This window comes from Myotis myotis, unplaced genomic scaffold, assembly GCF_014108235.1.
Source record: "Myotis myotis isolate mMyoMyo1 unplaced genomic scaffold, mMyoMyo1.p scaffold_m19_p_8, whole genome shotgun sequence".
Classification (NCBI taxonomy): Eukaryota; Metazoa; Chordata; class Mammalia; order Chiroptera; family Vespertilionidae; genus Myotis; species Myotis myotis.
This window is the reverse complement of record NW_023416390.1, coordinates 35,726,927-35,754,708: the sequence shown is the minus strand read 5'-3', so window position 1 is coordinate 35,754,708 and position 27,782 is coordinate 35,726,927. Positions and strand designations below refer to the sequence as shown.

The following is a 27,782-nucleotide window of genomic DNA, read 5'->3' as shown; positions in this document are numbered from 1 at the left end:
ACCCAGATTTTGCTAACTGTTGGTGACCAACACTGCAGAACTAGGAAGCCAGTTTTGTGGTTTAAAACTCCTGGAATTCCTCCCTATGGGTCTGTTCTGTGAGTGCTGTTTCTCTGGAAGACCACCGGGGGCCTCGTTTTGATCTTAGGATGACATTGCAACATTCAGAAGGAGTCAAGGTCTTTCAGAGGAAGACAGAAAACAGACAAGAGGCTTGTGCCACGCTGTTCTAAGTGTTTCCCAGAGATTACCTCCTGTAGTCCTCACAGGGAGGAGTTCAGTACTTGAGTGGAGGGGGGCGGGGGGTTGAGGATGCAGAGCCAGGTTCATGCCGGGCGGGCTGGCCTCAGCACTCTCCTCTGACCCCATGCCATTTGCCATCAAGAGTGTTGTTAGGTGGCAGGAAGGGCATGGAATGTGCCTGCTAATGTCCACTGTCCCCAGTTCATGTAAGTTGACTACAATATATTTTTTTTCTATAAGAAAGCTCTTAGAAGTGACCCTCAGTATCCATGGGCCTGCCTCTGATTTTTGTCACCAGGTCTTAGGAATTTCTATTCCCAAACACCACAGAAGTAGAAACTTTGCCTGCTGACTCTGTCACTGTCCCCATGGTCAGCAGTAGGCATGCTCACTGCGGTTCTGCAGTCTGTCTGTATCTTTTCCTCTGTCTCTAGCTCATCCCATTTCATCACTAGGTAGTATTCCAGCATGTGAATGCACAGTTTGTGTTCAACTCGGAGGTACATTGGGCGTGGCGAGCTGGGCTGTCCTACAGGACTGCCATACACATTCCCTAGAGGGCTTTGGTCAGATTTGCCCCATGTCTCTTGGGTGAGTCCCAGGAGTAGGACGGCTTTGCCTTAGGGTGAATGCTTATTTCACACTCTTTTGTGTCATTCTCAAAAAGGCATTCCCAGCTTCCAAGATGACATAAATAAATCTCCCTGTGTGTTTTCTTCTAGGATTCAGTCATTTTTATCACTTAAAAGGTCAGGAGACATCTGGGACCCGAGCAGCCTGTTTGCGTGGGCACTGCACAGAGTTGGGATAGAATCATAGGAAATGCAGGCTGTGGGACAGGACCAGCCCCAGTGGCAGCAGCTACACAGAGGCGAACTGGTCCTTCGCTGATTCTGTCGTGTGTGTGTGTGTGTGTGTGTGTGTGTGTGTGTGTGTGTGTGTCTGTGTGTTGGTTCTTGTCTCAGCCCCAGGCTCTGACCCGTCTCCTTCCCTCCTACAGCACCAGCAGGAACTGCTGGCCCTGAAGCACCAGCAAGAGCTGCTAGAGCACCAGCGGAAGCTGGAGAGGCACCGCCAGGAGCAGGCACTGGAGAAGCAGCACCGTGAGCAGAAGCTGCAGCAGCTCAAGAATAAGGAGAAAGGCAAAGAGAGTGAGTGTCACGTCTAGGCCACACCAGGGCCTTCCTCGGGTCGAGGTTATTTGTGCTCCACTTGTTCCCTGGTCTTAGCATGAGGTGTCACTACAGGGTCACTTCAAGTGGCTGTTTCAGTTGCTCTCAGCTTCAGCCTCGATAGTGACTTTATCCTCGTTTGGGGGCTGCAGGAGCAGTCAGCATGACCTTTGGGTTGACATAAGCATATTAAAGTATATTTGGCAGACTCCTAATAGGTTGGAAAATATTAAAAACCAAATGGGTATGCGTTTTACCCGTGAGCTCAATCCTAAGTATTTGAAAGTTCTTTTCTTTTGAGAGCATTTTGTGGATGCCTTGAACACAATGTTAGCTTGTGGGACACCCATAGCTGAGAGGAGACATCGTGACCAACCCCAATTCTGCTTTTTATAGTGGCTGTTCCCCTATGTCTGATACCAGTGTTGTCTGTTATCCTTAGAAAGGCCCAGACTTGATCTGAGCCTGGAGGCTGCTCTGTGTGCTATTCCCCTTTGGAAAATTTCCGGAGTCTCTTAGGGAAGAGGCCACAGCCCCCTCTGCTGACTGCACGGCCACTGGACAGAGATTGGCTTGGGCTTGCACAGTGACATGGACACAAGGTGACTAGCCTGAGTAAGGCCTGGTGTATTGACAGTTGCAGCATCCCGCCCAGACTGTGATAAAAGGAACACTGCCCCCAGGAGTATTGTGCCACTTTCTTTTGACAACTTGTTGCAATGACACATCAGGGCCTCCTCAGCAGATCCGTGTCCACAGTCCTTGCCTGTCAGCTTCCACCCAATGCCAGTGCTCAGCTAAACCTGTTTGTCCCTGGTCACACTGAAATAAATTAGGTTGCATATCTGACCCTGTCAGGGCTTGGGCATTGATGGTTGGGGAGTTGCCCACCCAATATTCACGAGTAAAAGAAGAAGACTTTATATGCCTCACCAAGGTGCAAAACCTCTAAATCAGGGGTCCTCAAACTGCGGCCCGCGGGCCACGTGTGGCCCGCCAAAAACATTTATCCGGCCCACCGGGTGTTTTTGCCGCCGCTGTGTGCATAGGAATTTGTTCATAGTTTTTTTTTAAACTATAGTCCGGCTCTCCAACGGTCTGAGGGACAGTGAACTGGCCCCCTGTTTAAAAAGTTTGAGGACCCCTGCTCTAAATTCTCAAAAGTCCTTCAGCTTCAACTTCTGAAAATGATTAGCCATCTGTACAAGTCATTTTAACAAGTTTTTGTTTAAATTTAATATCCAATTCCACAACAGCATCTTATATTTTTAAAGTCTTCTTGTAAAGTCTGTTATTTGAAACTAGAGTCCCGCTGCACAAAATTTGTGCAGGGGGTAGGGTGTATGTCCCTCAGCCCAGCCTGCACCCTCTCCAATCTGGGACACCTCGAGGGATGTCCGACTGCCCGTTTAGGCCCAATCCCAATCCAGGACTGCTGGCTCCCAACCGCTTGCCTACCTGCCAGCCTGATCACCCCCTAACCTAGCCGTGGGCAAACTATGGCCCGCTTGAAATGAATAAAACTAAAAAAAAAAAAAAAAAAGACCGTACCCTTTTATGTAATGATGTTTACTTTGAATTTATATTAGTTCACACAAACACTCCATCCATGCTTTTGTTCCGGCCCTCTGGTCCAGTTTAAGAACCCATTGTGGCCCTCGAGTCAAAAAGTTTGCCCACCCCTGCCCTAACCACTCCCATACCAGCCTGACCGTTGCCTAACTGCTCCCCTGCCAGCCTGGTCGCTCCCAACTGCCCTCCCCTGCCAGCCTGGTCACCACTAACTGCCCTCCCCTGCAGGCCCAATCCCCCTCAACTGCCCTCCCGTCGGCCATCTTTGACCACATGGGGGCAGCCATCTTGTGTGTTGGAGTGATGGTCAATTTGCATATTACCTCTTTATTTGATAGGATTATTATAAAGGTCGTTGTTATTGGTGCATGATAGACATACAGAAAAGCCCCCAATCTTCAATTTATAGGGAACTCTTGGGGGAAACTGTCCTCAAGGACCATCCTGTGTTACCGTCCTGAAGTATAAGGACAGTCACCACTCCATTCTCCTTCCCAAAGGCAACTGCTCCCCGACACCTAACACCCCAGAGTCATCTCTCCTGCTTCCAAAATGAGTGGGATCATTATCTAGGGGCTCGTGCGTTTCCCTTCTTCGCTTGACACTGTGCTTGCGAAGCCATCCTCACTGGTGTTCATGCGCTTTTACTGCGGATCAGCCCCTCATGGACGCACCGCCATGTGTGTCCCATGCACTGCAGATATTCGAGCTGTTTTCTAATCAGGGCTGTCACAGTAAAGCTGCCATGCACGTCCTTGGACATGTCTCTGGGTGCATATGAGTCCCTGTGATGTCGTATCACTGAACCTTAGGGTAGTGTGTGTTCAACTTTCATACGTGATGCCAGATGGTTGTCCAAGCCTCTGTACCAGTTTTTGCTGCCACCAGCTGTGGGACAGTTGCTGTTGCTCTGAGTCCCCGCCAGCGCTGGTACTGCCATCAGTCACTGCCCTGTCAGCTGGGTGTAGCAGCGCCTCATGGCTCCAACATGTTTCTCTGATTACCAGTGAGATGGGCACCTTTCGCTATTCTCCATTGTTGAAGTGTGCCCATTTGTCTAATGCGCTGTCTTCCTTTCTCTGAATGTGGAGTTGTTCGTTCTATGTCACTCTCCTAACATAAGTTCAGTCCTGATGTAATTTATCTATCCTTCTTAAATTAGAATTAGATTATAATAAAATCTGTACTATTATGCCTATATTGTTTTCTACATTTTATAAATATTTTCTCTTTAAAAGGGGCATTTTTTTGTTCTAAATGTATCTAGCTAGTGTATTCTCTTTATTTTTAGTTTATTTCTCTATTTGTAAGTTCATAGTAATTGTTTTTCTACATAAAATTAACACCTTTTACAATCATTTGTTATTACAGCAGTTTACTTTTTTGTTTAAATATTTTTTAAAATATGTTTTTATTGATTTCAGAGAGGAAGAGAGAGAGAGAGAGAGAGAGAGAGAGAGAGAGAGAGAGAGAGAGAAACCTCAATGATGAGAGGAAATCATCCATTAGCTGCCTCCTGCACGCCCCCTAATGGGGATGGAGTCCAAAACTTGGGCATGTGCCCTGACCAGAAATCAAACTGTGACCTCCTGGTTCATAGGTCCATGCTCAACCACTGAGCCACACTGGCCTGGCCAGCAGTTTACTCTTAAAATAATAAACATTTTCTTCAACTCTGATAGAGCTTCAATGTGAAAAGCACATCAGGAGAGTTTATTCTCCCCATGAGATCTGACTTTTGTGCGATATTTGAAAGTAATGACTAACTGAGTGGCATAGTGATCTGTACCACAGCAATGAGGTGTGGTGATGACTGCAGGCTCAGGGGTGGCCCAGTTGAGATCCAACAGTGAGGACAGAAGGCTGCCAGGAGGAGCTGCACTGTAGACTCTGGTTGGCTGCTAGCACAGATTGGGGCCCTGCAAGGGGCAGATGGGGCACATGGTGTCAGTCACCCTTGTCACTCTCACTGCCTGGCCCACTGGCTCAGATGACACTCCTCTTCTATACCACTGCCTGTCTTATGTGTGCTGACTTCTTTCAGCTGAGGGAACTTCCTGGCTGAGGGTGCAGCCAGGGCACTGACACCATGAGGGATGCGTGAGAGGTGCAGCACGTGGAGCCAGGTGTCCTGGCATGTTTATGTGGATTGGAGTGTGGACAGCGGAATTGTCGTTTCTAAAACTCCCGGTGAGTCTACTGTGTGGCCAGGATGAGAACTGGGAGTCTAGATGATTCCTCTCGCTCTGTGTTAGGAATCTACATAAATTAGACGCTCTGGGGCCTGTCACATGTGGCCTGGCCTACTATACGGGTATTGCCTTCCACTTCAGAGAGCCGCCACCATAGACAACAGCACCAGGCCTTGTCGGGGGCACTGTGAGGGGCTTCTGTTGTGAGCAGGAAGCTTGCATGCAACCCAAAGCCACAGGAGTGCATGCAAGGCTGCTGTTACATGTGGCCTGCCAGGAAGTCCTCTGTCCTCATTCTCCCATGCTCTGCTTGGAGCTCAGTGATCCTACACATTTTTCTTTAGGGGGAGGAAGTCATTTAGGGGGAGGAAGTCATTGATGCTTATCCAAGGATGGATGTTTAACGTATCAGATAGTTGGTCTGTGCCACAGCTAACCAACAAAATACCGGTTTTTCAGAGTGCTTAAAAGCAGCTCATCTAAATTAGTCCTTGTATTTATCAGAATCTTCCAATACAGACAAACAACATCTTAAGCCTCACAAAATATGAAAACCCTTGACTTTAGAAAACATCTTAGATCTGTTTGCAAGTCAGAAACAATCTCTGCAGCCCTTGTGGAGCAACCCCACTCAGCCCAGCCAGAGCGCCGGAGTGTCCTCTGCTTCTCTCCAAGCTCGTCACAGTGTAGCACCGGTGGTTTCCAATGTGTGGATTTGGGTGGTCAGGTTTTATTAGTAGTAGTAAACTGTGTACGGTGTGAGGATTTGGCACACTGGGGTCGGCTCTGCCACCTTGAGTGCGGTCCTGTGCGAAGGCCCTGGCGTTGGCGGCTGTGGCCCTGCCTGTGATCAAGCTCCTGGTTACACACTTGGAAATGCAGGGCACACTGCTGTCCAGATTCTTGTTTTTTAAAATTAATTTCTTTTTAAGTACTTAATTCAAACTTTTGTTACATTTGTAAACATTTACAGTACTTTTAATTTTAAATAATTCTGCAGGTGTTTTTTTTTTTTTAAATTTCTGATACCATTAATACCATTCATTTGAAAGAATAGTGAATTCTCAGAATTTGTGGGAGTTATGGTATCTCAGCATTGATACACGATCTTTAATCAGTTAAGTTTTAGTTAGATTTACTACCTTTAAGAATCTGAACTACACTGTCTCTTAATATAAATTTAAAAGCAAGTCTTTGTTCTCTGAGCAGGTCAGAATGAGCATGTCGACTCTCATCACTGTCCTTTATAATAGCCTGGTTGAGAGTAAGGGGCCTTCACTAGGAAACTCATTTACTTTGTTGTAAAAATGGCTCAAAAGGCTGGAGTTAAGACTGAACATCTGATCCTGAAAGTGATCCATTTGTTCCATTTCCTTCCTCAGAGGAACGTGGAGCATAAAAAAAAGGAGTTAGGTTCAGGCACAGGCAACTGAAGGTAGAAACAGATTTGTTTAATTCATTGTGTCCACCAGCTCATTCTCCAGCCCCTCAGCCTGGGCCCCCACCTGGTCAAGTCCTCCACCCATCTGCTGGACCCCCACCTGGTCAGGTTCTCCCACCCATCTGCTGGACCTCTACCTGGTCAGGTTCTCCCACCCATCAGCTGGGCCCCCACCTGGTCAGGTTCTCCCACCCATCTGCTGGGCTCCCACCTGGTCAGGTTCTCCCACCCATCTGCTGGGCCCCCACCTGGTCAGGTTCTCCCACCCATCTGCTGGGCCCCCACCTGGTCAGGTTCTCCCACCCATCTGCTGGGCCCCCACCTGGTCAGGTTCTCCCACCCATCTGCTGGATCCCTACCTGGTCAGGTCATCTCACCTATTTGATGTGTCCCAAAGTGGTCTAGATCCTCCCACCTATCTGCTTGGTCCCATCTGGTTTACTGTACTTCATATCTCTCTTCCTATTTATCTTTTATTTACCTGCCTTTTCTTTAGACAGCCCCCTGCCCCACTCCACCCTGTTGTATGAGACTTTGTCTCTCTTATGTTGGCCGGATCAGTACTAGCACATAGTAAGGTCTCTATAAATCCTCTCAAATGAATAAATGATAATGTACATGAATTATTTTAAAAAGTAGAAATTTTGAGACATTTGGTTTTTGTTTATTGAAGAGGCGTTATTGATTCCAGAACTTCGATTTATAGTGGAAAAATCCTTTGAGAGGTGAGTACATAAATCAGAACCAGCAGCTTCCTTTTTGAATTGTATCCTCATGAAGTACAAAGAAAAAAAGAAGATTTCCTTTGCACTCAAAGTCGCAGGTCTGTGCCTTGGCATTACTTGTTTGCTGCAGTCAGGCCTGTGGGGAGCTGAGAGGACGTGCATTTGGGTCATGCGCACTGGCCCCTGTGAGGAGGGACCCGTAACTCAGGCCCCAGCTAAAGGTGGCTGGAGGAGGCCAGTCGGGGTCACTCCTGTGACCACATCACCATTGGCCACTTCTTCTAAAGTAGACTTGGTTGGACAGGTCAGGGAGGCACTGCATCATTTGTTTAGTTCATTTAGCTGGGTAAGGAGCCTTTCAGATCATTTTAAAGATGAGGAAGTGTTCTTTGGAGAGTTGGGTTTGTTTTCCTTCATGAGAGCCTGGTACGGTGCCCTCTCCCACCCTTGAGCAGGTCAAGGAGCCATGGTGCCTGCAGCTGCCCTGTAGCCCCTCAGCCCTGCAGACACCCCTCCTCCTATGAGGATCCTTTCAGCAGCTCAGGGGACAAGGGCATCTCGGTGTCCCAGCTTGGTGGGTACTTAGCATAAATGGGCCATCGTCTCCACTGGGCAGTGCATGTGCCCTGGCCACACCTTCCTGCCCTTAGTTGTTACTGGGATTTATTGTGTGCCCTTCCTGCTGGGGGTGGGCATTTGTTCTTTGCCTTTCTCGGAGTTCAGGAGCCCATGATGCAAGCTTGAGGGTGTGGCCAAAGCAGGGAGAGGCAGTGACTTCCTAAATGAGAAATGTGTGAGGTTCTCTCTATTCCTAGAGCGCTTACAGGTAAGAAATACCATCCCTCCCATAAAGGGAAAGTGGATCCATGTGAATAGGTATTTCTTGAGGTTAGGCTAGCTAACAGGGATTCTCATTTGTTGGAAATTTTTGGGATGTGTTCTTATCCTGCTCAGTGAAAACTCTGCTTCTCGTCTTGCTTTCCATTTCTCCTTCTGAGACAGCAGGTGTAGAAGGACCTGAAGGTTATGTCCTTTGACTGGCCATTGGGGTTGTCTTCACCCTCTTCCTCCTCATTATCATCATGCAGTTTGATCACTTTCCTGCAGTGCCAGTGGCACTAAAACATGCCAAGTACTGAGAGATAAAGTGCTAATCCCAACTATTGATAAAGATGTAGGGGACCTGCCCCTGGTGTGTGGCCAATAGGAAGTCACAAGTATTTAAAGGCATTTGGAAGATGTTCCAAGGACTATAATATTAAACTTGTTAGATGTCCTCATTTTGATGGTCTCTCCTAAGCACTAATTCTTCACATGGACAGTGTTACTGACTCATACATGTTCTTTGCAGCGTGGTTTCTAACCACAACAAAGGAAAATCTAAGGATGCCCCATAGTCAGGACTTGATTTTGTAAACTCTCTTTCACTCACTGTGGGAATGTTTTCCCACCATGAAAATGCTGTTTGAGTCTATACAATGATGGGGCATACTTAGGCCCATCATTGTTGGGGGATGGACACAGATTCTGAGTAATCAATGGCAGCTCTGAGGAAACAGGGTAGATGTTCACAGGTTGGGTGTGGGAGTGTGAGTTTGGACTTTAATTTCTGTGTGTCTCTTTTGAGATTAGCTTGTTTGTGCTACTTTCAAGACACCCCAACAGGGGACACCAAGAGGCTCTTGTCCCTTGAGCTGCTGGAAGGAACCTCACAGGAGGAGGGGCATCTGCAAGGTTAAGGGGCCTCCAGGGCAGCTGCAGGCACCATTGACCCTTGACCTGTTCTATGGTGGGAGAGGCTATGGCCAACCAGCAGCCCAACAAACCACAAAGCTCATGACCTTGACTTTAGTCCAGTTGGTGAAGTACTCTCTGCCTCAGTAGCTGCAAGGCTGGAAGAAACAGAAATGTGCATTCGATATTATGTGTTATATATAATGTTGATATGATTGCAAAGGAACCTGCTGCCTTATGGGTTCAGGAGTGTGGCAGCCTGCCCAGGATGCAGGCTTCATCCCTGCTGCCGTTGCCATGGGAGGGACGTGTTGGTGTGTACAAAGCTTCTGAGATTCTGCCTCTAGTGCTGTAGTGAGAAAGAAATCACTCTGCTGCCAGTGCTCAGTCCAGAACTTTTTTATTTATTTATTTTTATTTTAGAGAGGAAGGGAGAGGGGAACAGTCATGTGAGAGAGAAATATCTATCGGTTGCCTCCTGCACTCACCCTGACTGGGGAGGATTCAACCTATAACCTGGGTATGTGCCCTGACCGGAATCGAACCTGTCATCCTTTACTGTACAGGACAACATTCCAATCAGCTGAGCCACCCAGCCAAGGCCAGAATGTTCTTTTATGTAAGAACTAGAGGCCCAGTGCATGGATTCATGCACCAGTGGGGTCCCTCGGCCTGGCCTGTGCCCTCTCGCAATCTAGGACCACTCAGGGGATGTCGGACTGCTGATTTCGGCCCAGTCCCCACAGGCCAGGCCGAGGGACCCCACTGGTGCACGAATCCATGCACCAGACCTCTAATATGCATATAAGATCTTTAGTTAATGTCTTCCCACCCTCCCTGCTTCCCTCTGAGATTTATCAGTCTGTTCCATGTGTCCATGCCTATGCGTTGAGCATCTGCCCCCCTGGTGGTCAGTGTACATCATAGCTACCGGTCAAATGATCGCTTAGGCTTTTATATAGAGAGAGATATTAAAGCTTCCTTAAGATGTGGGTTTGTGTGAGGGGATAGTCTGTCCCCATATTGATTGCTTCTGCACGTCTGGTAGAATGCAGTTATGTAAAAATCCTTGGCGGGAAGAGGACCTCTTATTAAAGCTTCTTCTGCCTTCTCCTTCCTTCAAGAAGCTTCCTTGGTGTCAGCAGCCTCCTGAATTACAATCTCAATGTCTCCAGCCCCTTTATACCATTTCAGGGCAGAGCCTCCAGTCACTGCCTTGTGCTTTCTCCCACGCCAGGTGCTGTGGCCAGCACAGAAGTGAAGATGAAGTTGCAAGAGTTTGTCCTCAATAAAAAGAAGGCGCTGGCCCACCGGAGCCTGAACCACTGTATCTCCAGTGATCCTCGCTACTGGTATGGGTAAGTGGGGTGTGGGCAGGGCCCCAAGCATGCAATCTGTGATAGATTTGAGTGGCACCAGTTCTGCTCCTGGAAGGCAGTGGGAGGGTGTGGAATTAGACACTCCCAAGACAAATAGCAAAAATGCTATGAAGGACAAGGTCTGGTGGTAAGACGCACTGCAGTCACCCAGAGGAGCGTGGCCCTCTCTTAAAATGACCAGAGCTGGGGCCTGCCCATCATTCTTGGCTTTCCTGGTCTTCTCAGGCCACAAAAGGATCCACTTCAAATGGAACTCTGGTCTTAATTGTCCATAGGCACCTTCTGAATCTCTTCCCCAGGTGTTATTGATTCTTAGGGAGTCAGTAAACCCCTGCAGTGTGTTTATTATTTTTACGTAAGAGCCTCTGCCAGAGCCTGCACAATGACAGAGACCATCAAAGAGCCTGCTCATGCTGGAAGCCGAAAGTCCTGACCTTGTCAGTGGTGATGCCATGTGCAGGGGGAATGTTCTGTCAGCACAGTTCCAGGGCGCTGGCCGTGGACACAGGCCAGGTTTGAAGGGCGTGGCGAGCTTGTGGCTTTTAACACTGACCAAGGTGCTTCACAGATGTTTGCTTATATTTAGGTTTCTAATGCCCGCCCGGGTAATTTCATGTTGGGAGAAACCCATAGGGTAGTTTTGATAAATCAAAATGTGACTACCATTAATTTCATTGGGAAAAAATGTAGCTGTCCTCAAGCTCCAAAGTACTAAAACACCAAATCCCATTGAGGTAACCCCACTTATTCCCTTAGATGACATATCAGGTATCTCAATGCAACCTAAAGGCATTTTGTCCCCAGGCCCTTTTCTGCTCCCCTTGGCTCGCTGTGACTGCTCATTGCTGGGACACCAGGCTGTGCTCATGCCATGACCTGCTGTGGTATTTATACAGCTCAACCAGTGACAGTCACACAGGAAGGAAGGCCATGGGGGTTCATGCAAAGTCATAACAAAGTCCTGAGCCCTTAGCAACTTGAGAGGGGTGGGTTCGTTAGAAGTGCTGGGGCAGTGCACTTGGAGACCCCACATTTGGTAGCACCAGTCTGACCTGTGGTCTCTCCACTAGTAATAGTCACAGGTTTTGTCATGGGAAAGATCCACTGTCTAGGCTGGGGTGGCAGGTGGATGCTGGCTGAGTGAGGGTAGCAGTTGGGAAATGGCTGTGGTGGTGTCCATGGAGCTGAGCTGGGGGCAGCAGTAATGAAGCTGGGTTGGGGTGGGGTGGGCTCAGGGATCAGGAGGCACAGAGAGGAACCTGGACTATAGACCTGTAAGGGCAATAGCTGGAGGGAGGCTGAGACAGCTGGCAAATAACCTTAAAAGAGATGAGGAGAGGTGAGGAGGCCCCGGGAACCTATCCAGAAGAGGAGCAGTGTCAGCGAGGTGAGCCCAGGCAAGTCAGAGTGGGAGGCATGGCTTGAGCACATCAGGGTTGTTGGATGGCAGCCACAGGGCCCTGGAGGAGGGTTAGGGTAACTGTGGTACTAGGAGAGACTAGGTGGGTAGGAGTAGAGGCCATGGTGGTGGGCTGATGGATGAGGGGAGCATGGAGGCCACAGGCTGGGAAAGTGCATCACCTGCATCCAGGAGGCTGCAGAGAACGGGTGGCCTCTGGCAGAGACAGGGCAGGAGCTGTGAGGTTGGAAGTGTAGGGGCTTCTAGGGAGGGGTCCACAAGGAGTGTCTGGGAGCAAGGAAGGGAAGAGGACAGGACTTCGGGGCTCACCTGTCTGGCAAGTGGCTGCCCCTAGGATACACTGTAAAACTGATTCGGTAGAGGGTGTTAACCCCCAGACCTTGAATGACATTGTGGGAGATAGTCCCTGGGGTGAGGCCTTAGGGGTCTTAGTACAACTGCAGGTTACAGGAGGGCTTTGTGCCTGAAGGAGAGGTGACCCATGATGAGGTTGCAGCTGGCCCATGGGTGCCCCTGTCCCAGCCTGGACTCCCAGCCCAGGCCGCAGGTGGTCCCCTGGAATATGAGAACGTCCTGATGGAGTTTTGTCCCTGTAGCAGTGGGGCGTGGCCTGGCCGGGCTGGTGCCAGGCACTCGATGGACCAGCCCTGCTCATTGACCTGGTCTCCGTAAGAGACACTTTCTTTACACTGCTTTGCTCTTGAACATTCAAATATCCACCTGTAAGCACTTAGAAGCTCACATTCTTAATTCAAATAGCAGCAGGTGCATGGATAAGAAGTCCTGTGTATTCAAATAAATAGTCTAACAAATTCCAAATAAGTTTGGCAAATTTGTTTTCAGTCATTAAGCAGATTACACAGTTTGAATTTTACAGAATTCATTACACCTCTGGTGCTTCCACAAGACTCAGCTGGCAGTTCCACTAGGACAGAGCTTGCTAATGGTTGTCCGGAGGGCAGCCAGCACCCTCCCTCTGAGGCCTTCCTCTCCCCTGAGCCTCCTTGTGGCAGCCTGCCTGCCAGCCATTTTAAGGATTCTGCGTTCTGCATGGCTGTTCATAAAGAAGTAAATGTATAGATCAACTCCAGGGCAGCCTGTCCCTCCCCACAGAAGGAAAATGTCTGCAGTGATTGTGTCCTGGTGGAGGCATAGGTGAAAGCTGCAGGTTCTCTGCTGGAGGGAAGTACCACGTGGCTTCTGCCCTCAGGGACCCACAGACAGCTCCAGCAGTCATCCCAAAGCCCTCCCATTTCCCCTCACAGCCACTCCCAATCACACCTTTGGTTTCTTACACCTGGAGCCCACCTGTCTGCCCCAGGGCCCTGTCCCCCCAGGACAAGCCCCTCTGTCGGTGGTGACCCTGGTGGCCAGAGTACAGACGAAGTCAGGAGCCACCTGAGAGCAGTGGCCTGGCAGAGACTTCTCAGCACCGGGTCAGGTGGCGGAGGTGTGGTCACATGATCTGCCTCTCTGTCAGTGTTGGTTTTGGTTTCCTTTCAGGCTGGCCCCAGAGAGGAGGCTGGTCTGCCCAGGAGGCCATCAGCTGAGCTGGAGCTGATGTCAAAGCGGGGACCATTCATGGGGACAGTGTCTCGGACTTCGGTGCGGCTTGCTCCGAGGAGCCAGGCTACACTGGGTCCATGCCCCACACTCACTAAGCCATGTCTTTGCATGTCATCCCCAGGAAAACGCAGCACAGCTCCCTGGACCAGAGCTCCCCGCCCCAGAGCGGTGTGTCGGCCTCCTACAACCACCCGGTCCTGGGCATGTATGACGCCAAAGACGACTTCCCTCTCAGAAAAACAGGTCAGTGTCCCTGTCTGATGGTGTGAGGATGGGGTGGGCTCTGTACCTGCACCCTCCATATCCCCAAGTCCACCTGGCACTAACAGGAAGCCCTTGCTTATTTTAAATAGGTGCTACTTTATTAGAGCATCATTTTAAACAATATTCTTAAGTATTCCTGTGTGATTCATACCAAAAGCAATGAACGTCTTGTATGTGCACCTACTTTTTAACCCTCAAGCTCATTTGTAAACATGCAAACTTACTCTTCTTTTGGTGGTGTGCTGTACTTTGTCCCAGTCTAGAGTGTCCCCTGGTGGGTGTGGGATCACAACTGCTCCTGTGATGGGCCTCGAGGTCTTCTATTGTTGGCTGTCAGTGCTGTCTCTGGGCAGAGCCCACGCTGCGGGGGTGGTCGGGGCCCTGGAGTTGGGGGAAAAGCTGTATGAGAAAGAAATCAGGGACATTGCAGGGGGAGGTCTTAGGGGTTTGAGCAGCACCTTTGTAACAAGCCAGAGGGGAGCAGCACCTCTGTCACAAATGTAAACAGGGTGCCGGGCCTCTTGGACTTTCTGCAGCATTGGTGGTTTAAGCAGGCAGTGGCGTTTAAGAAGATGAGAGTGGCCTTGGCAGTGCACTGGGGCTGAGGAAGGGGAGGGCTGGAGCAGGAGGGCCGTCCAGAGCTCTGTCTCAGGGAGGCCAGGGCCTGAACAGCAGCAGAGCCTGGGCCACAGGGCAGTGTGGGTAAGTGGGGACACCTGCTTAATGGGAATAGTCTGCTGTGCAGCTGTGTTTTTGTAAAAACAAACTTTGTGTTATCAAGAAGATTTCAGTTAATTCGGGACAGAAATGTTTTAAAGCAGTCACACCCCAGGTCTTTTACCCCAATGATGAGGCATTGGGGGTGGGGGCTCACCTGCCAGCCTACCCTAAGACTGAGATGTGGGGCCTCTCAGTAGGTGGAGCTGTGCCCAGAGAGGGGTCAGACCAGGATGCAAAGTTGCAGGGAAGGAGGTTGAAGCTCAACCTCAGCGAGACTTGACTAGCAGTCGAAGTGTGTGAGAGGAAAGGGCCACAGCAGTACAGCCATGTCCCTGGTGCTGACCCCAGAGCCTTGACTAGATGTTGGAGCCCCTCCCAGCCAGAGGTGGGGTCCTGCAAACAAGTGTAAAACCTTTAATGCTGAAGGTGGATGTGGGGCTTCTGTCCTTTCCTCTTTACTTTGAAGGTGTGGTTCTCACTCATCATCTGCCAAGAATGATCTTGAGTTCCCCTAAAAAGAGCGTCCACCAGCTGGACAGAAAGAAATGTCTGTCAGGGTCTGGGGCCCACCCTCCAATTGCCCTTCACAGCCCCCTTAGGAGCTGTAATTAACCAAGTGCAGACGTGCAAAGCTGGAGTCCATGGTGAGTGGCGTGCACCGGGCTGGGAGGGAGACCCAGGCCAAGGCCCTGCCTCATGTGCTGAGTGTGCTTGGTGCCCAGGGAGCTTAATCAAGAAATGACTGCACTGTCAGTTATCAAAAGACATCAGTAGCACATCAATAATATTAATAATACGAAGATTTCAGGGAAAATGTTTAAATGAGATCTTGCAGTGAGATGTCCTGTGTCATCCTACAGGTGTCTTCTTTCAAACACTGGACATCTAATTAATTCTAAATAATTTACACCTACATTTCTGTGGAAACAGTCAGTTATGTGAAACTCTTTAAATGAAATGTTAGTTACAAAATGCCTTGGATGAATTAAAATGATCACCTCTAACAGGTGTGATGTACAATTAAATAATCCCATGATTTTACCTTTAATTTCTGTTGCCCTTCCCACAATGTGTGAGCATGTAACATATGTCCTCAATCTCACTGCACTCCACACATCCTGCTCTCCTGCCTGGGCTTTGGTGGCTTCTATGGGTGACACTCTCACCTGTCCTGTCTCAAGAGAAAAGCCCATCCATCTGTCCGAGTATTTGCATCCTCAGGGGAGTTAGAGCACCCTGCCTGCCCACCTGCCTAATAACTAGGGAGCTCTTGGCCTCCTATGCCTCCCTCAGATAGCCTCCAGTGACAAGCATCTGCTTGTGTTTTCCTGAGCTGTTAGGGCACTCTTGATCCTTTCCCCAGCCAGTGACCCATTCTGGCCAGACTTCTCACCCTCAGCCCTTTCCTCAATGCCAGAGTCAGAAACCTAGGGAACCACAGGACACCCCTTGAGAAGACCTCACTGAAGGAAACACTAGCATTTATAGCCAGAAGTCTGGACATCAAGGCATGCCTTGTTCTACTGGGATGTCAGGTTTCATCTTCTAGCCCTGCCCCTTTCCCAGGGATTGACAGGAGTTGTCCTCTACCTTCAACCAGAATATGAGGGGTCATTTCTAGACAGGGGTACAGAGCAGGTGAAGTGGTGCCCACCCCCATTGGGTCTTCTGGGTGGAGCCTCAGGGGCTGCCCTAACCCTGGTTTTCTGATCCTTTTCAAGTCCAGCAGTGGCAGATGTCCTAGAAGTGTCGACATCCCCAGCACCTGGTCCGTGGGGCAGCAAACGACTTAACCTGAGATTTCCGTGAAGTACAGCATTTGGTTCTACATTCATACTGAGGAAAGCAGGCTCTTCCCCTTTAAAAGCAGAGTTTTGTCACAGTGATGGTGCATAGGGATGTTATTGTTCTCCAGTAGCATCTTGGTCATTCTATTTCTGAAGATACTGGCTGCTGAAAAATCTATCCTATCTAATAAAGAGGGAATATGCTAATTGACTGCCCCACCCTCAAATATGGCAGTGTCCACAGTCAATAAAAAGGGAATATGCTAATTGACTGCCACACCCTCAAAGATGGCAGCACCCACAGCCACAAGATGACTGGCAGGGGAGGACAGTTGGGGAGGGCCCAGGCTGGCAGGAGAGGGCAGTTGGGGGCAACCGGGCTGGCAGGGGAGCAATTAGGCATTGATCAGGCTGGCAGGGGAGTGGTTAGGAGGTAATCAGGCTGGCGGGCTGAAGTGGTCAGGGGCAATCAGGCAGGGAGGCAGGCAAGCAGTTGGGAGCCAGCAGTCCCAGATTGTGAGAGGGATCCCAGATTGGAGAGGGTGCAGGCTGGGCTGAAGGACAACCCCCCCCCCCCAGTGCATGAATTTCATGCACCAGGCCTCTAGTATATATAGAAGTCTAAGCAACAGACCGACCATTTGACCAGCCAACCAGTAGCTATATGCCCACTGACCACCATGGGGGCAGATGCTCAACTCAGGAGCAGAAACCACAGGCATGGAAACATGGAACAGACTGATGAAGGGAAGGGGGGAGGGGGGAGGGCGGGAAGTGATTAACCAAAGATCTTATATGCATGCTAGAGGCCTGGTGCACACACGGATTCATATATGGTGGGGTCCCTCAGCCTGGCCTGCGCCCTCTCGCAATCCGGGACCCCTCAGGGGATGTCAAAAAGCTTGTTTCAGCTTGATCCCCACGGGCCAGGGCTGGGGACCCCACCAGTGCATAAATCCGTGCACCAGGCCTCTAGTTGTTTCATAAAGACTTGTAAATGTGACTTCCGATTGATGAAAAAAGACCAGAACCACAAAACAATCTGTTGTCATCTCACCACAATCCTTTTCCCATGTTGTCCATGACTCTGGGACCTCAGAACAGTTTTGCGCTGCATGGAGCCTGCTTGTTCAGGACCCCACCTGGCTCTCCAACACAGTGGCCACTCTCCCCAGCAGGAGACCAGCTGGCTGGCATGGGCATACTGTCTTCCCCGTTTGTTGTACAAAGCAAATCCCAGGCTTTCCTCAGCCTCGTGGAGAATTGTTGCAGTGAGAAAGGCCAGCCTGGGAAAGGAACCTGTGCTCCCAATGGTCCCTGCACCATGATGGGCCCGGCAGCAGACCCACAACTTGGCTTCTAGCCTGGATTCACTACTGCAACCCAGGTTCCTGCTCCTCCTTCTAGAACATTCATCCAGCTCTGCACCTCTCCACATGGATGGCCCCGTTCGCAGTGGCTCACGAGAAGTATCAGTTGACTGCTGCCATGGGAAGCCGGATGGGTTTTCCTCTGTCACTGGCTGAAGCTGTCTTGCTGGGCGAGGAAGAGCTCCATAGTTAGCCGTGCCCTCACCGGGTGACGTGGGCAGATGACCCCACCAAGCGCATTTGCCCATCTTTAAAATGGAGCAATAGTGCTCTTTAAAAATGGGCATGAGTGTGTTCAGGGGGTTTTAAAGAAGACTTTGTTGTGCTTTTCCAAAGAAACTCTTAGGGATAGCGAGTGTTGTTCAATACTAGGCAGCTTGTACACTGGGAAAGTGGCTCACACCTTGTTCTGTGTTCAGCCTTCAAACCGACATCTGTCAGACTTGACCTCCTTTCAGTATGAAAAGTGCCCAATGAGATCTTGTGCTGATCTGCAGGTTTCACTGTTCAGTGGGAAAGCTGCCCTGAGCCCAGTTGAGTAGGGCAGGGGGTTTAGGAAACCCACCACCTTGAAGCAGCATCACATAGAGTAAATTTTTTAATATGAAATATTACATAAGTAAAGCATGCTTATATTAAATTAACACACAAAAGTATGGACCCCGAGTCTTATTTCCCAAGGCAGCTACTGCCAATAGTTTGTTATCTGCAGACAGTTTAGAGCCTGTGTGTTGGGTGTGTGTGTGTGTGTGTGTGTATGGTATATATAGCTGGCTTTTTTGTTAAAATACCTGCTGTGCATTTTGTCCTGTAACTCATTTTTTCAGTTAATCTTATAGTGGAGGCACCATTCCATGTGAGTGTATAAAGATTAATACCTGATTGGTCAGGGGTGGCCTGGGTTCTAGGTACAGAAGACTTAGGAACCACCATGGGCTTAGAGTCCCAGGTTTGCGAATAGCTCCGTCTACACAAGCAGAGCTATGAATAAAAACCAAACCAAGCCGAAACACCTGTGGCCTGTGTTCAGGTGAACTAGGATGTTGAGACCTGGCTTGATTAACCCTCATCCCAGTGGGGTTGGTGTTAGTGACTTTCACAGAGGACACAGGTGCTCCAGCAGGCAGCTTGCTTCTGGTTTTGTGATACGTGGTAGGTGAGCAGGAAAGTGTGTAAAGTGTGTAAGGTCAGAATAATGCCCATGGGACAAAGCCCCAAAAAGCCCAGTTCTCAGTTTTCTTCCCCTCTGCTGGTAAGGCACAGTTACAGCATTATTTTTGATGACACCACTGACACAAGTTTATAATCCTATATGTGAAGAAATGTAGCCAAAGGCATCAGATGTGTTTTACTCGCTGTTTGATTGAAAATACTCTGCCCACAGGCCTCAGGATAGTGCCTTCACTCCGCTGTTAAGCAAATATTTACCCAGTGTGCATATTTTTAACCACCACAAAATAACCCTGACCCAGGTTGTGTCTGTCTGGCTGTAATGACGTCTCCTTTTCATGCAGCTTCAGAACCCAATCTGAAATTACGGTCCCGGCTAAAGCAGAAAGTGGCTGAGAGACGGAGCAGCCCTCTGTTGCGCAGGAAAGATGGGCCTGTGGTCACTGCTCTAAAAAAGCGTCCTTTGGATGTCACAGGTATGTTAGAAGAGAGTTTAAACCCCACTGCCTGCCCACCAACCCAGCACCACCTTCTCCATGAGGCTCTTTCTTTAGCACCTCTGAGGCTGAAGCCCACCCTGCACACCTGTCCCTGCTCCGGCATTAGTCACTAGGCACAGGGAGCACGACAAAGCTAACAGGGCAGGAGAGGTCTGCAGGAATTCAGATTGAGGTTACTCTGAAGGTGGGGTTTTAACTCATCCTGCCCTGTTAGTGGGGAGTCACGCGTGTCTGACCTGCTCCAATGCTAGAACCACTAGAGCATCAAAATGATTCAGCAAGGGGCCAGCAGGTAGGCAGAAGAGAAATGGGGAGCTCCAGGTCTCCACTTTCTCGTAATGAGTGCATTGCTCTTGGATCCCACCTAGTGGTGGAGACGCAGAATACACCCACTGGGCAGAGACCCTTTCCAAGTGCCCATCCCTTCACAGGGATATACCCCAGGTCCCCTGTTGCACCCCAGTCCTCAGGAGCACCCCCTTACAAGAGTGAATCCCCTATCCAAGATATACCCCACCTCGAGGCACACCCCGCTTCCTGGGGGTGCACCATGTCATGAGGGCGCACGTCCACATTCCTGAAAGCACAGGACAAAGAAGTTGCTTAGAGGTAGCCTGGAAAGCGGGGGGGGGGGTGGGGGCATTTGCACCAAGTACAGTGTTGGATTGAAAACCAAGGCTCTCGGGACCAGGAGGGCGCCTTCGGCGTTGGTCCTCCCTATGTGAGTGGCCACATCTCACACTCTGAGTCCCAACACCTTCGGGATGAGATAAGTACCTGGAGCCCTGCCCCGCTGCTCTTGAGGTTCCTCCGCCCAGGGGAAACCCAGCCTAGAGCCTCCCTCCACATATTTGTGGATTAGTGTAAAAGAATCTGGGGAGCCGTTTTTGTCTTTGTCTTCCTTTTTCAATGTGGGGTCTTTCCTCTAGTTGTTCTAGTGTAGAGGCCTCATTTAAAGAAATGAAGAAACGTTGTCTGAAGTCCCTCTTGGTTTCACCAGCTTGACGCTTCTGTGTGAATTAGAGAATCCCGTTATGTTAAAGCACTTGTGTGCCCACGGGCACAGCCTGGTTTCCTCTGAGCAGCACCTTGGTCGGGGCCAGCTCTAAGGCCAGCGTTTATTTCTAGCCACACTGTTGGGGAGATGGAACTGTCCCCGGGCTTCTTTCTGAGCATTAGAGTGAATGTCATGTCAGCCATGACTGCTGATGCTACTGTGAGTCAGGACCTGGCTGGTCACAAAAACGACTCAGGTCCTCGCTGCCCAGGAGCTTTCGATCTAATTCAAGAGACTAGACCAGCTGTGGGCAAACTACGGCCCGCGGGCCGCATGAATAAAACTAAAAAAAAAAAGACCGTACCCTTTTATGTAATGATGTTTACTCTGAATTTATATTAGTTCACACAAACACTTTTGTTCCGGCCCTCCGGTCCAGTTTAAGAACCCATTGTGGCCCTCGAGTCAAAAAGTTTGCCCACCCCTGGACTAGACCATCACTCTGAGACAAGTAGCAGACTGGGTGTGCAACTCCTGATTGACACTGAGTGTGTTTCATAGAAAAAGCACCCAAAGGAACCTGGGCCAGGACATGAGGGAAGCTGCACAGGCCAGAAAAAGCTTGAGGGACAGGTGCAGGTGTCCTAGGCAGCATGGCCCCAGTGGCTAGAGGGGCCCATGCTCTGAGCAGAGCTGACTTCCCAGCAGACAGGACCTGTTGGTGGCCATGGTCATAGGTTGGGGCAGAGAAAGCAAGTTCTGTGTTCATGGCCGCTCCCCTGGAACTCAGAAGGCCAACTGGACAGAACACCTTCCTCTCTTCTGTCAGCAGCACGAATGGAGCCCTCTCCCCACGAGCAGTGTGCAGCCACTGTACCTTCACAGTTACTCACACAAGCTGTAGTGTGTGTTTCCGCATAAGCCAGATCAGCCGCAGAAACTACAAGCTCTGCTTTCCCTGGACCTCGATGTAACTCAGGAAGGATGAGAGGATGTGTTCAAAGTGGACACTAATGGTGCATGGCTTTCCTGGTGACCACAAGTAACCTTTCCCTGCTCTCAGTCATTGGGCTTGTGTGTTTCCTGGCCTTTTGTTTAGAATATTAATTAGTGTCCAAGGGCTTGTCTTTCTGGTCTTTAAGATCATCTGAAAACACAAAAGAGAAATAAAATTGATAATGTGTACAGCTCAAAAGTCTCAGCTGTGGCATCCACAGAACTGAAAGGTTGGCAAAGCTAAAAATGGGGAGTGGGCTGCACAGTGCTGTTTGGGGACCCTGGTCATGTTCTCTCCTGCTGGAGTTTGTCCACATGCTGGTGAGCAGCAGCTCAGGCCCCAGTCAATAGGTGAGTCCTATGACTTTCCTGGGACTTGAGCCAAGTATGGCTGACAGCATGTCTTTCCACTACAGACTCTGCATGCAGCAGTGCCCCCGGCTCCGCACCCAGCTCGCCCAACAACAGCTCCGGGAGCATCAGCACGGAGAATGGGATCGCGCCCGCCGTCCCCAGCATCCCAGCCGAGGTCAGTGTCCCGCTTTCTGTTTGTTTCCTGCCGGCCCCGAGGCAGGTTCAAAGAGCTGATTTGCTTGAGGTGACTGCATCTTACAGTTGTCCTTCAGACTTGACTGTCCAGGTCGTGGTGAGGGAAACTGAAGAGCGAGGCAGCCTGCAGAGCACTGGTGTGGACTTCATTGTCTGCCACTCATCACTCGACCTCCTTTGCATAGGGACTCAGGAGTTCCCAATACAAGAGTCATGGTCAAAGAACATTTCCGCACCCCCTCTTTCCTCCTGGGCTCTTCAGAACACATTAGATCCATCCTCCACATGAACCACATGCCAGTGGTGCCAGCTGCCCGTAACCTCATGGCACAGGGCTCTGTGTGCTGGTTGGGAACAGGAGCCCATTGGATGGGAATGAAAAAACTTGTGGCTCTAGCCAGTTTGGCGCAGTGGATAGAGCATCAATCTGCAGACTGAAGAGTCCCAGGTTTAATTCCGGTCAAGGGCACATACCTTGGTTGCAGGCTTAATCCCCGGTCCTGGTCGGGATGCACGCGGAAGGCAACCAGTCGATGAATCTCTTTCACATCGATGTTTTCTCTATCTGTCTCTTCCCCTCCCTTACACTCTCTCTAAAAATCAATGGAAAAATATCCTCGGGTGAGTATTAACAACAACAAAAATACTTGTTGTGTATTGAGAGATACACAGCTCAAAATGTTGGCCCAACAAGGCACATGTACTTGTGTAGGAATGCTGGAGCCACAAGGGGAGGTGGTTAGGGTGTCAGTTAGCATCACGGATTGGGTACAGAGAGGGTTCTGGGATCACTTAGAGGGAACATCAGATGCAGGGGTTGGCAGAGAGGGAAGAAGGGCCTCCTAGGAGAAGAGGTGGATGGCTTCTTCAGCCAAGTGGAGGGCCCCAGGGCCAGCTGCAGGTCATGCCGTTACTTGACCAGACCTGAGTCGAGCGACTATCCAGCAGTAGGTTCCAGGACCTCCACTCTTACATTCATTTCCCTCCATTTATCCCCCAAGTGTCTCTGGAGCACCTATCTTGCCCCAGCCCTGTGCAGGCTCGGGACCTAGGGCGAGGGTCCAGCCAAGGGCCTGCTTCTTCCCGGCTCCTCATGCTGGTGGGGAGAGGGAGTCGAGCGGGCCAGTCTTCAGCAGAGAACTTTGCACTTGCTGAGTGGGGATGTGGGCGGGGATCCATGTGGGGAACCTCCTCGGCATTGAGTGTCTGGCAGACTGAGCCAGAAACACCGTCTGCTTTGTGCCCAGACAGCTCTACTGAGTGGGTTCTGTGTTCTCAGTTCTGACTGACAGGAGGCCATACTTTATTAGACATAGCTTTTTACTTTCCTCCCTAAATAGAAATGAATCCAGCCCTTCCAAAGGGCTGACAGAGTTCTAGACACTATTGATAAGCAGATTTTTGGAAACTAAGATTACTGTTTAATTTGCTTAATCCCCATTTTCTCATCTTTTTCTTTTATACATCTCCTTTTATGACCTTTTCTTTTCAAGCTACCTGTTTAAGTGCTTATTTAGATTATAGAACATTTTGACAGTCCTCCTGGGTGTTCAGGTCATAGCTCAGTGTGGCCTGAAGTTGCGTAGAGCTCAGCCTAGAAATTGCTTCCGGAACAAGATGTCAGGATCATCATGTGGGCAATAGCGATCCTGGGCCCTGATTGTTATTAAAGGTGGGTAGGTATGTACCTAATGCTTCATCTTGTAGGGATGCCTTATTTGGGTGAGTTTACATGGTTCTGGTTTAAAGTATGTGTTAATTTTTCCAAGTCACACGTTAATGTAAATTAAGCTAGTGCAAATTAATAGAAGATGTAGGAGGGTTCACAAGAAATGTTAAAAGGATTGGCAGGGTAGTCTTAGAATATGTGAGGGTATGTAGGTGTCCTTTTTGAGGATTGGACAGTTCCCTGAGAGGCACAGAGGCTTCCCAGTCCAGAGGCTGTGTAGGATCCTTGTGTGGGAGGGAGGCAAGGGACCCCTGGACGGCGTGGAGCTCAGCCTCACTATACCTTGTCCCCCTTTATACAGAGGATGCAGAGCTCCCCGTGCCACAGACAGCGGCTCCGTCCAGTTCAGAAGGCTAGATGTGATTGAGGCACGCCTATGACTAGGGTGTGCCTCATGATTGGGGTGTGGCTGGCAGGGTGGTGCCACAGGCACTCTGACCCCAACCCTGCACGTATGCAGAACTGAGAAGCTGACAGAGACATTGACACTGAAAATGCGGGCAAGTCAGCCTACCAAGTAATTCTGAGGCAGCTTTATTTCTAAAAATAACTTAGGTTAAAAAAAAAATATCCTTGGTTATAAAGAGGAAGTTACAACCTTGGAAACATTAGAACATCTCTTCATTCTTGGAGAATCTCAGTTCAGTGGAACCATGGTTTCCTTGGCAGTCGCAATCATGTTCCCTAAAACATAGCTTGTTAGTATTTTACTTCTAACAAAATTGCTTTGTGTGGGAAGAGCGCTTTCACAGTCATCCTTTCATCATTACTGTACCATTGACTACATGAGTGACTACAGGTAGCTGTACAGGTAGCTGCAGCCAGTCTCCGGAACAAGACGTGCTGTTTCCTTCCTCGTGAGGAAAGCCGTTCCATCCTGTTCTGCCTTTAGCACAGAAACAAAGTGTATGTTTCTTGATGACATCAAAATATGACACCATCAACATAGCCACCTAGGGAATCTGCAAGGCAGAGATGTTCACTCTGAGAGTGGGCACTTGTCCCTGCAGGCTGGCAGGCTGCAGTCAGTGACCACTATCTGCAGTAACGTGTAACAGCTTTCAGTCCACAGCTTTTCCCCTGGAAGTGAAATGGTTCTCATCCTTGATTATGTTGTTCACTGTGGGAAGGATGGGAGGAAGTCAGGATGTTCATCCCTCACGTTATTTTTCATCTTGCAGACTTCTGCCACCCCCACCTTCGTGTCCCATGGCAAAGTCACCTATTGGTGGTTTGCTCATTGGCTCGGCACACATTTGCTGTGCAGGGATGTGCTGGTGAATATGTTTTTTATCAAAGAAGGTTTATTCTAGAAGCAGAAGATGTTAAATATCTCAGTGCTTCAACTCCTTGCAGACTGCTCACCCTTTTCTGACTGCCCTTCTAGTCCTCACTTTTGCTGTACACTTAAATAGTCCAAGTCTTCTTTTTAAAAAGTGTAAGATTTTGTAACTTGTTTTTCTAACTTAACATCACATCATGAACAGATTCCAAGTAACCGCAAGCCTCTGCCAAACTGGTGCCCCATGTGTAAACGAGCCTGCTTTTGATTTGTGAGCGCTCTATATATTAACCTTTGTCCTGTACTTTGCTACTATTGTCATCACCATTCTTTCCCTTTCATGGGAGGGTTTTTTTTCATCTTTAGTTCCCTCTTTGGTTTCTGCCTCTGATGTTATGTTTAGAAAGACATTCCCAACTCTAAGAATATATTTTAAAATACATTTTCCTAGGTTTTCTTCTTGTAGTTTTGCCATGAGTAAGCAATTTGAATAAAAATGAGAATTTGGTGGATCATGAATCTGTGTTTTTATGCTTGCCACCTGCTCTGAAATGTTACACTCACCTACATGCTCTAATCTGTTAATTCATCTTTATATTCTGGGCATGATCTGCCCAGAAGTGTTTTCTGTTGTCCTTCCCCTTGGTGAGGTTGCCCACACTTGGCCAGAGCAGACTCTGTGTGATGGTCGTCCTGTATTCTGTCCCCAGACCAGCTTGGCACACAGACTGGTGACTCGGGAAGGCTCCGTGGCCCCACTTCCCCTCTACACATCGCCATCCTTGCCCAACATCACACTGGGACTTCCTGCCACCGGCCCTTCTGCTGTAAGTAGGCTTCCGAGGGTCTGTGTGGTGCGGGTCAGCTGTCACAGGCATGTAGCCTAGATGTTACCAGTTGTGCCTCTCCAGGGGGCGGCAGGCCAGCAGGAAGCCGAGAGACTGGCTCTCCCAGCCCTGCAACAGCGGCTCTCCCTCTTTCCTGGCACCCACCTCACGCCCTACCTGAGCACGGCGCCCCTGGAGCGGGACGGCGGGGCAGCTCACAACCCTCTCCTGCAGCACATGGTCTTACTGGAGCAGCCACCCACACAGACGCCCCTCGTCACAGGTGAGCGCTTTGCACGGCATCAGGCCTTGCCAGCTCACAGAACTGGCAAGGAGGCCTGTTCCACCCTGTGTTTCCCTCACTTCCCCCATGTCCGGGCATGTGACATGATGCATCATGTCTCCCTCACAGAACTGTGTGGACGACATGCCAATTACAGGTCCTGCCCTCTCAAGAGGAGGTTGAAGCTCCTCTGGTTTGCGTCTTCCTCTGGGTCAAGCTAAGCAAGTGGCAGAAACACAGCCCTGACTTGGGAGGACAGTCAATTTCTATCAGCAGTAAATTTTTATTAAAATGGTGCCCCATCTAAAGGACAGTTATATTTAGGAAAAAGTGGGAAATCTGTGATGGAGTCTTCATAGCAGTGATGGTGTACAGAGTCACTAAGGATTGCCAGACGTGTGGGGGCTGCGGTCGCCCGTCCTCATCTGGAAACCGTCCTCAGTTTCATTTCTGCCTTCTCGAATCTCTCTCTCTGTTCAGAAGTAAAATCTACAGCAACATTAGAGCTTCACCTCCAAATCTCTGACCCCCAACCTCAGTGGGAAATGCAGGTGCCAGCAGGCTTCAGAGTCCAAATGTGGAGCATGCGGGTCCAGACGGGGGTTTGGTTTGGTTTTCCTGTTTTATGCTTGTTTGTCCCTCTCGAGCACTTGGTTCCTTAGAGTCACTGGCTGGTCAGGGCTCAGGTCATGTCCTTCCACGACCCGTGGGCCCTGTGGGAAGATGCCTCCTGACTGCTTTCCTGCCTTTCCATCCTGTCCTCTAGCTGCCACCAGGTTTCCATCAGGGCCCGGGAAGTCCCCCCATTGTGTAGCACAGTGCTGTCCAGTGCAGGAGCACTGGCCACATGTGGCTATTAACATTGAAATTGAAAGTTAAAAGCACTCAGTCACCTGTGAGGCATAGCGAATACTCCTATGGCTGCTGATGCAGGGGAACCTGGACCATTTCCATGGCACAGAAAGCTCTGAGCAGCTGGCTGCAGTGAGGCCCGGGCTCTCAGCTGGAGATATGCTGTGCCAGGCCTCTGGGCCTCTTCCTCCCACACAGCTCATCACTACCCAGTTTTACTCCTCGCTGACTGGCCTGCAGGGCGATTCTGGAAGCCCTGTCCTTTTCCCAAAACCCCTTTTTCCATGAGGCCAGCTCCTGTGCCCCTGTCCTGCTCCCATGTGCTCATTCTATGTCAGCTTCCATGGACACTGTATCTGTCCTGCCTCCTTCCTGGAGCCCAGACCTTGCATTTTCCTACAGCTCTGCCATCCTCTCTCTCCCAGCACCCACACAGTCTGCAATGCCTAGTAGATAGCATAGGCGTAGTAAATATCCCTGTGACTGAGCCCAGTGAGAGCCATGTGTCTGAGGTGGCTGTGTCTGAGCAGGACCCAGGAGTTCTCACTGCATGTTTCCTATGTCAGTGTATCTGAGTCCCCCCAAGTGGACGACCCACAGACCTATCTGCTTGCTGATGATCTCGTTGGACAGACTGACCAAGTTATACCAGCTCCACTCACAAGTGCTCTGGAAACGGGCCCGTGTGGGAGGAGTGGCTGGCCAGGTCAGAGAGCAAGCAAGATGGAGGGTCTCGGGTGCTGTGTCCCCTTCCCCGCAGGCCCTATGGCTTGTATGTTTTCAATTATTAGGCACTCTGCACACAGTTACTCCTGGAAAGAGCAAAGTCCCAGTATTCCCAGAGGCTGAGTTTGAGCAGCTAGCCAGGGCAGCGCATAGAAATCGGGTTCATTTCCAGGCGAGAAGGAACTGTTTGCAGAGTCCTGGCTTGTTTCTGCAGCTCCACACAGAACCGTGGGCACCGCCTGGCCTGGCCACCCAGCTGAGCACAGTGACTGAGTGGCCGGCGAAC

General features: G+C 49.8%; 1 protein-coding gene across 28 annotated transcripts in view; it reads left to right on the top strand.

The window, feature by feature from the left end:
• The window catches only part of HDAC4 (histone deacetylase 4), a 257,343-nt gene that overhangs the window by 151,119 nt on the left and 78,442 nt on the right, over positions 1 to 27,782 (top strand). For 26 of the 28 annotated variants that reach the window (XR_004969397.1, XR_004969395.1, XR_004969396.1 and 23 more), the window contains 7 exons: positions 1,244 to 1,394; positions 10,317 to 10,437; positions 13,566 to 13,687; positions 19,100 to 19,231; positions 21,665 to 21,777; positions 25,519 to 25,635; positions 25,720 to 25,918. Coding sequence is in view for 8 of the 28 variants with exons in the window: in XM_036319831.1 (XP_036175724.1) it covers positions 1,244 to 1,394; positions 10,317 to 10,437; positions 13,566 to 13,687; positions 19,100 to 19,231; positions 21,665 to 21,777; positions 25,519 to 25,635; positions 25,720 to 25,918 (955 nt within the window). In the remaining 20 variants the exon portion in view is untranslated. The remainder of the gene's footprint in view (positions 1 to 1,243; positions 1,395 to 10,316; positions 10,438 to 13,565; positions 13,688 to 19,099; positions 19,232 to 21,664; positions 21,778 to 25,518; positions 25,636 to 25,719; positions 25,919 to 27,782) is intronic. The other 2 variants (XR_004969400.1, XR_004969406.1) reach the window with 1 other exon arrangement.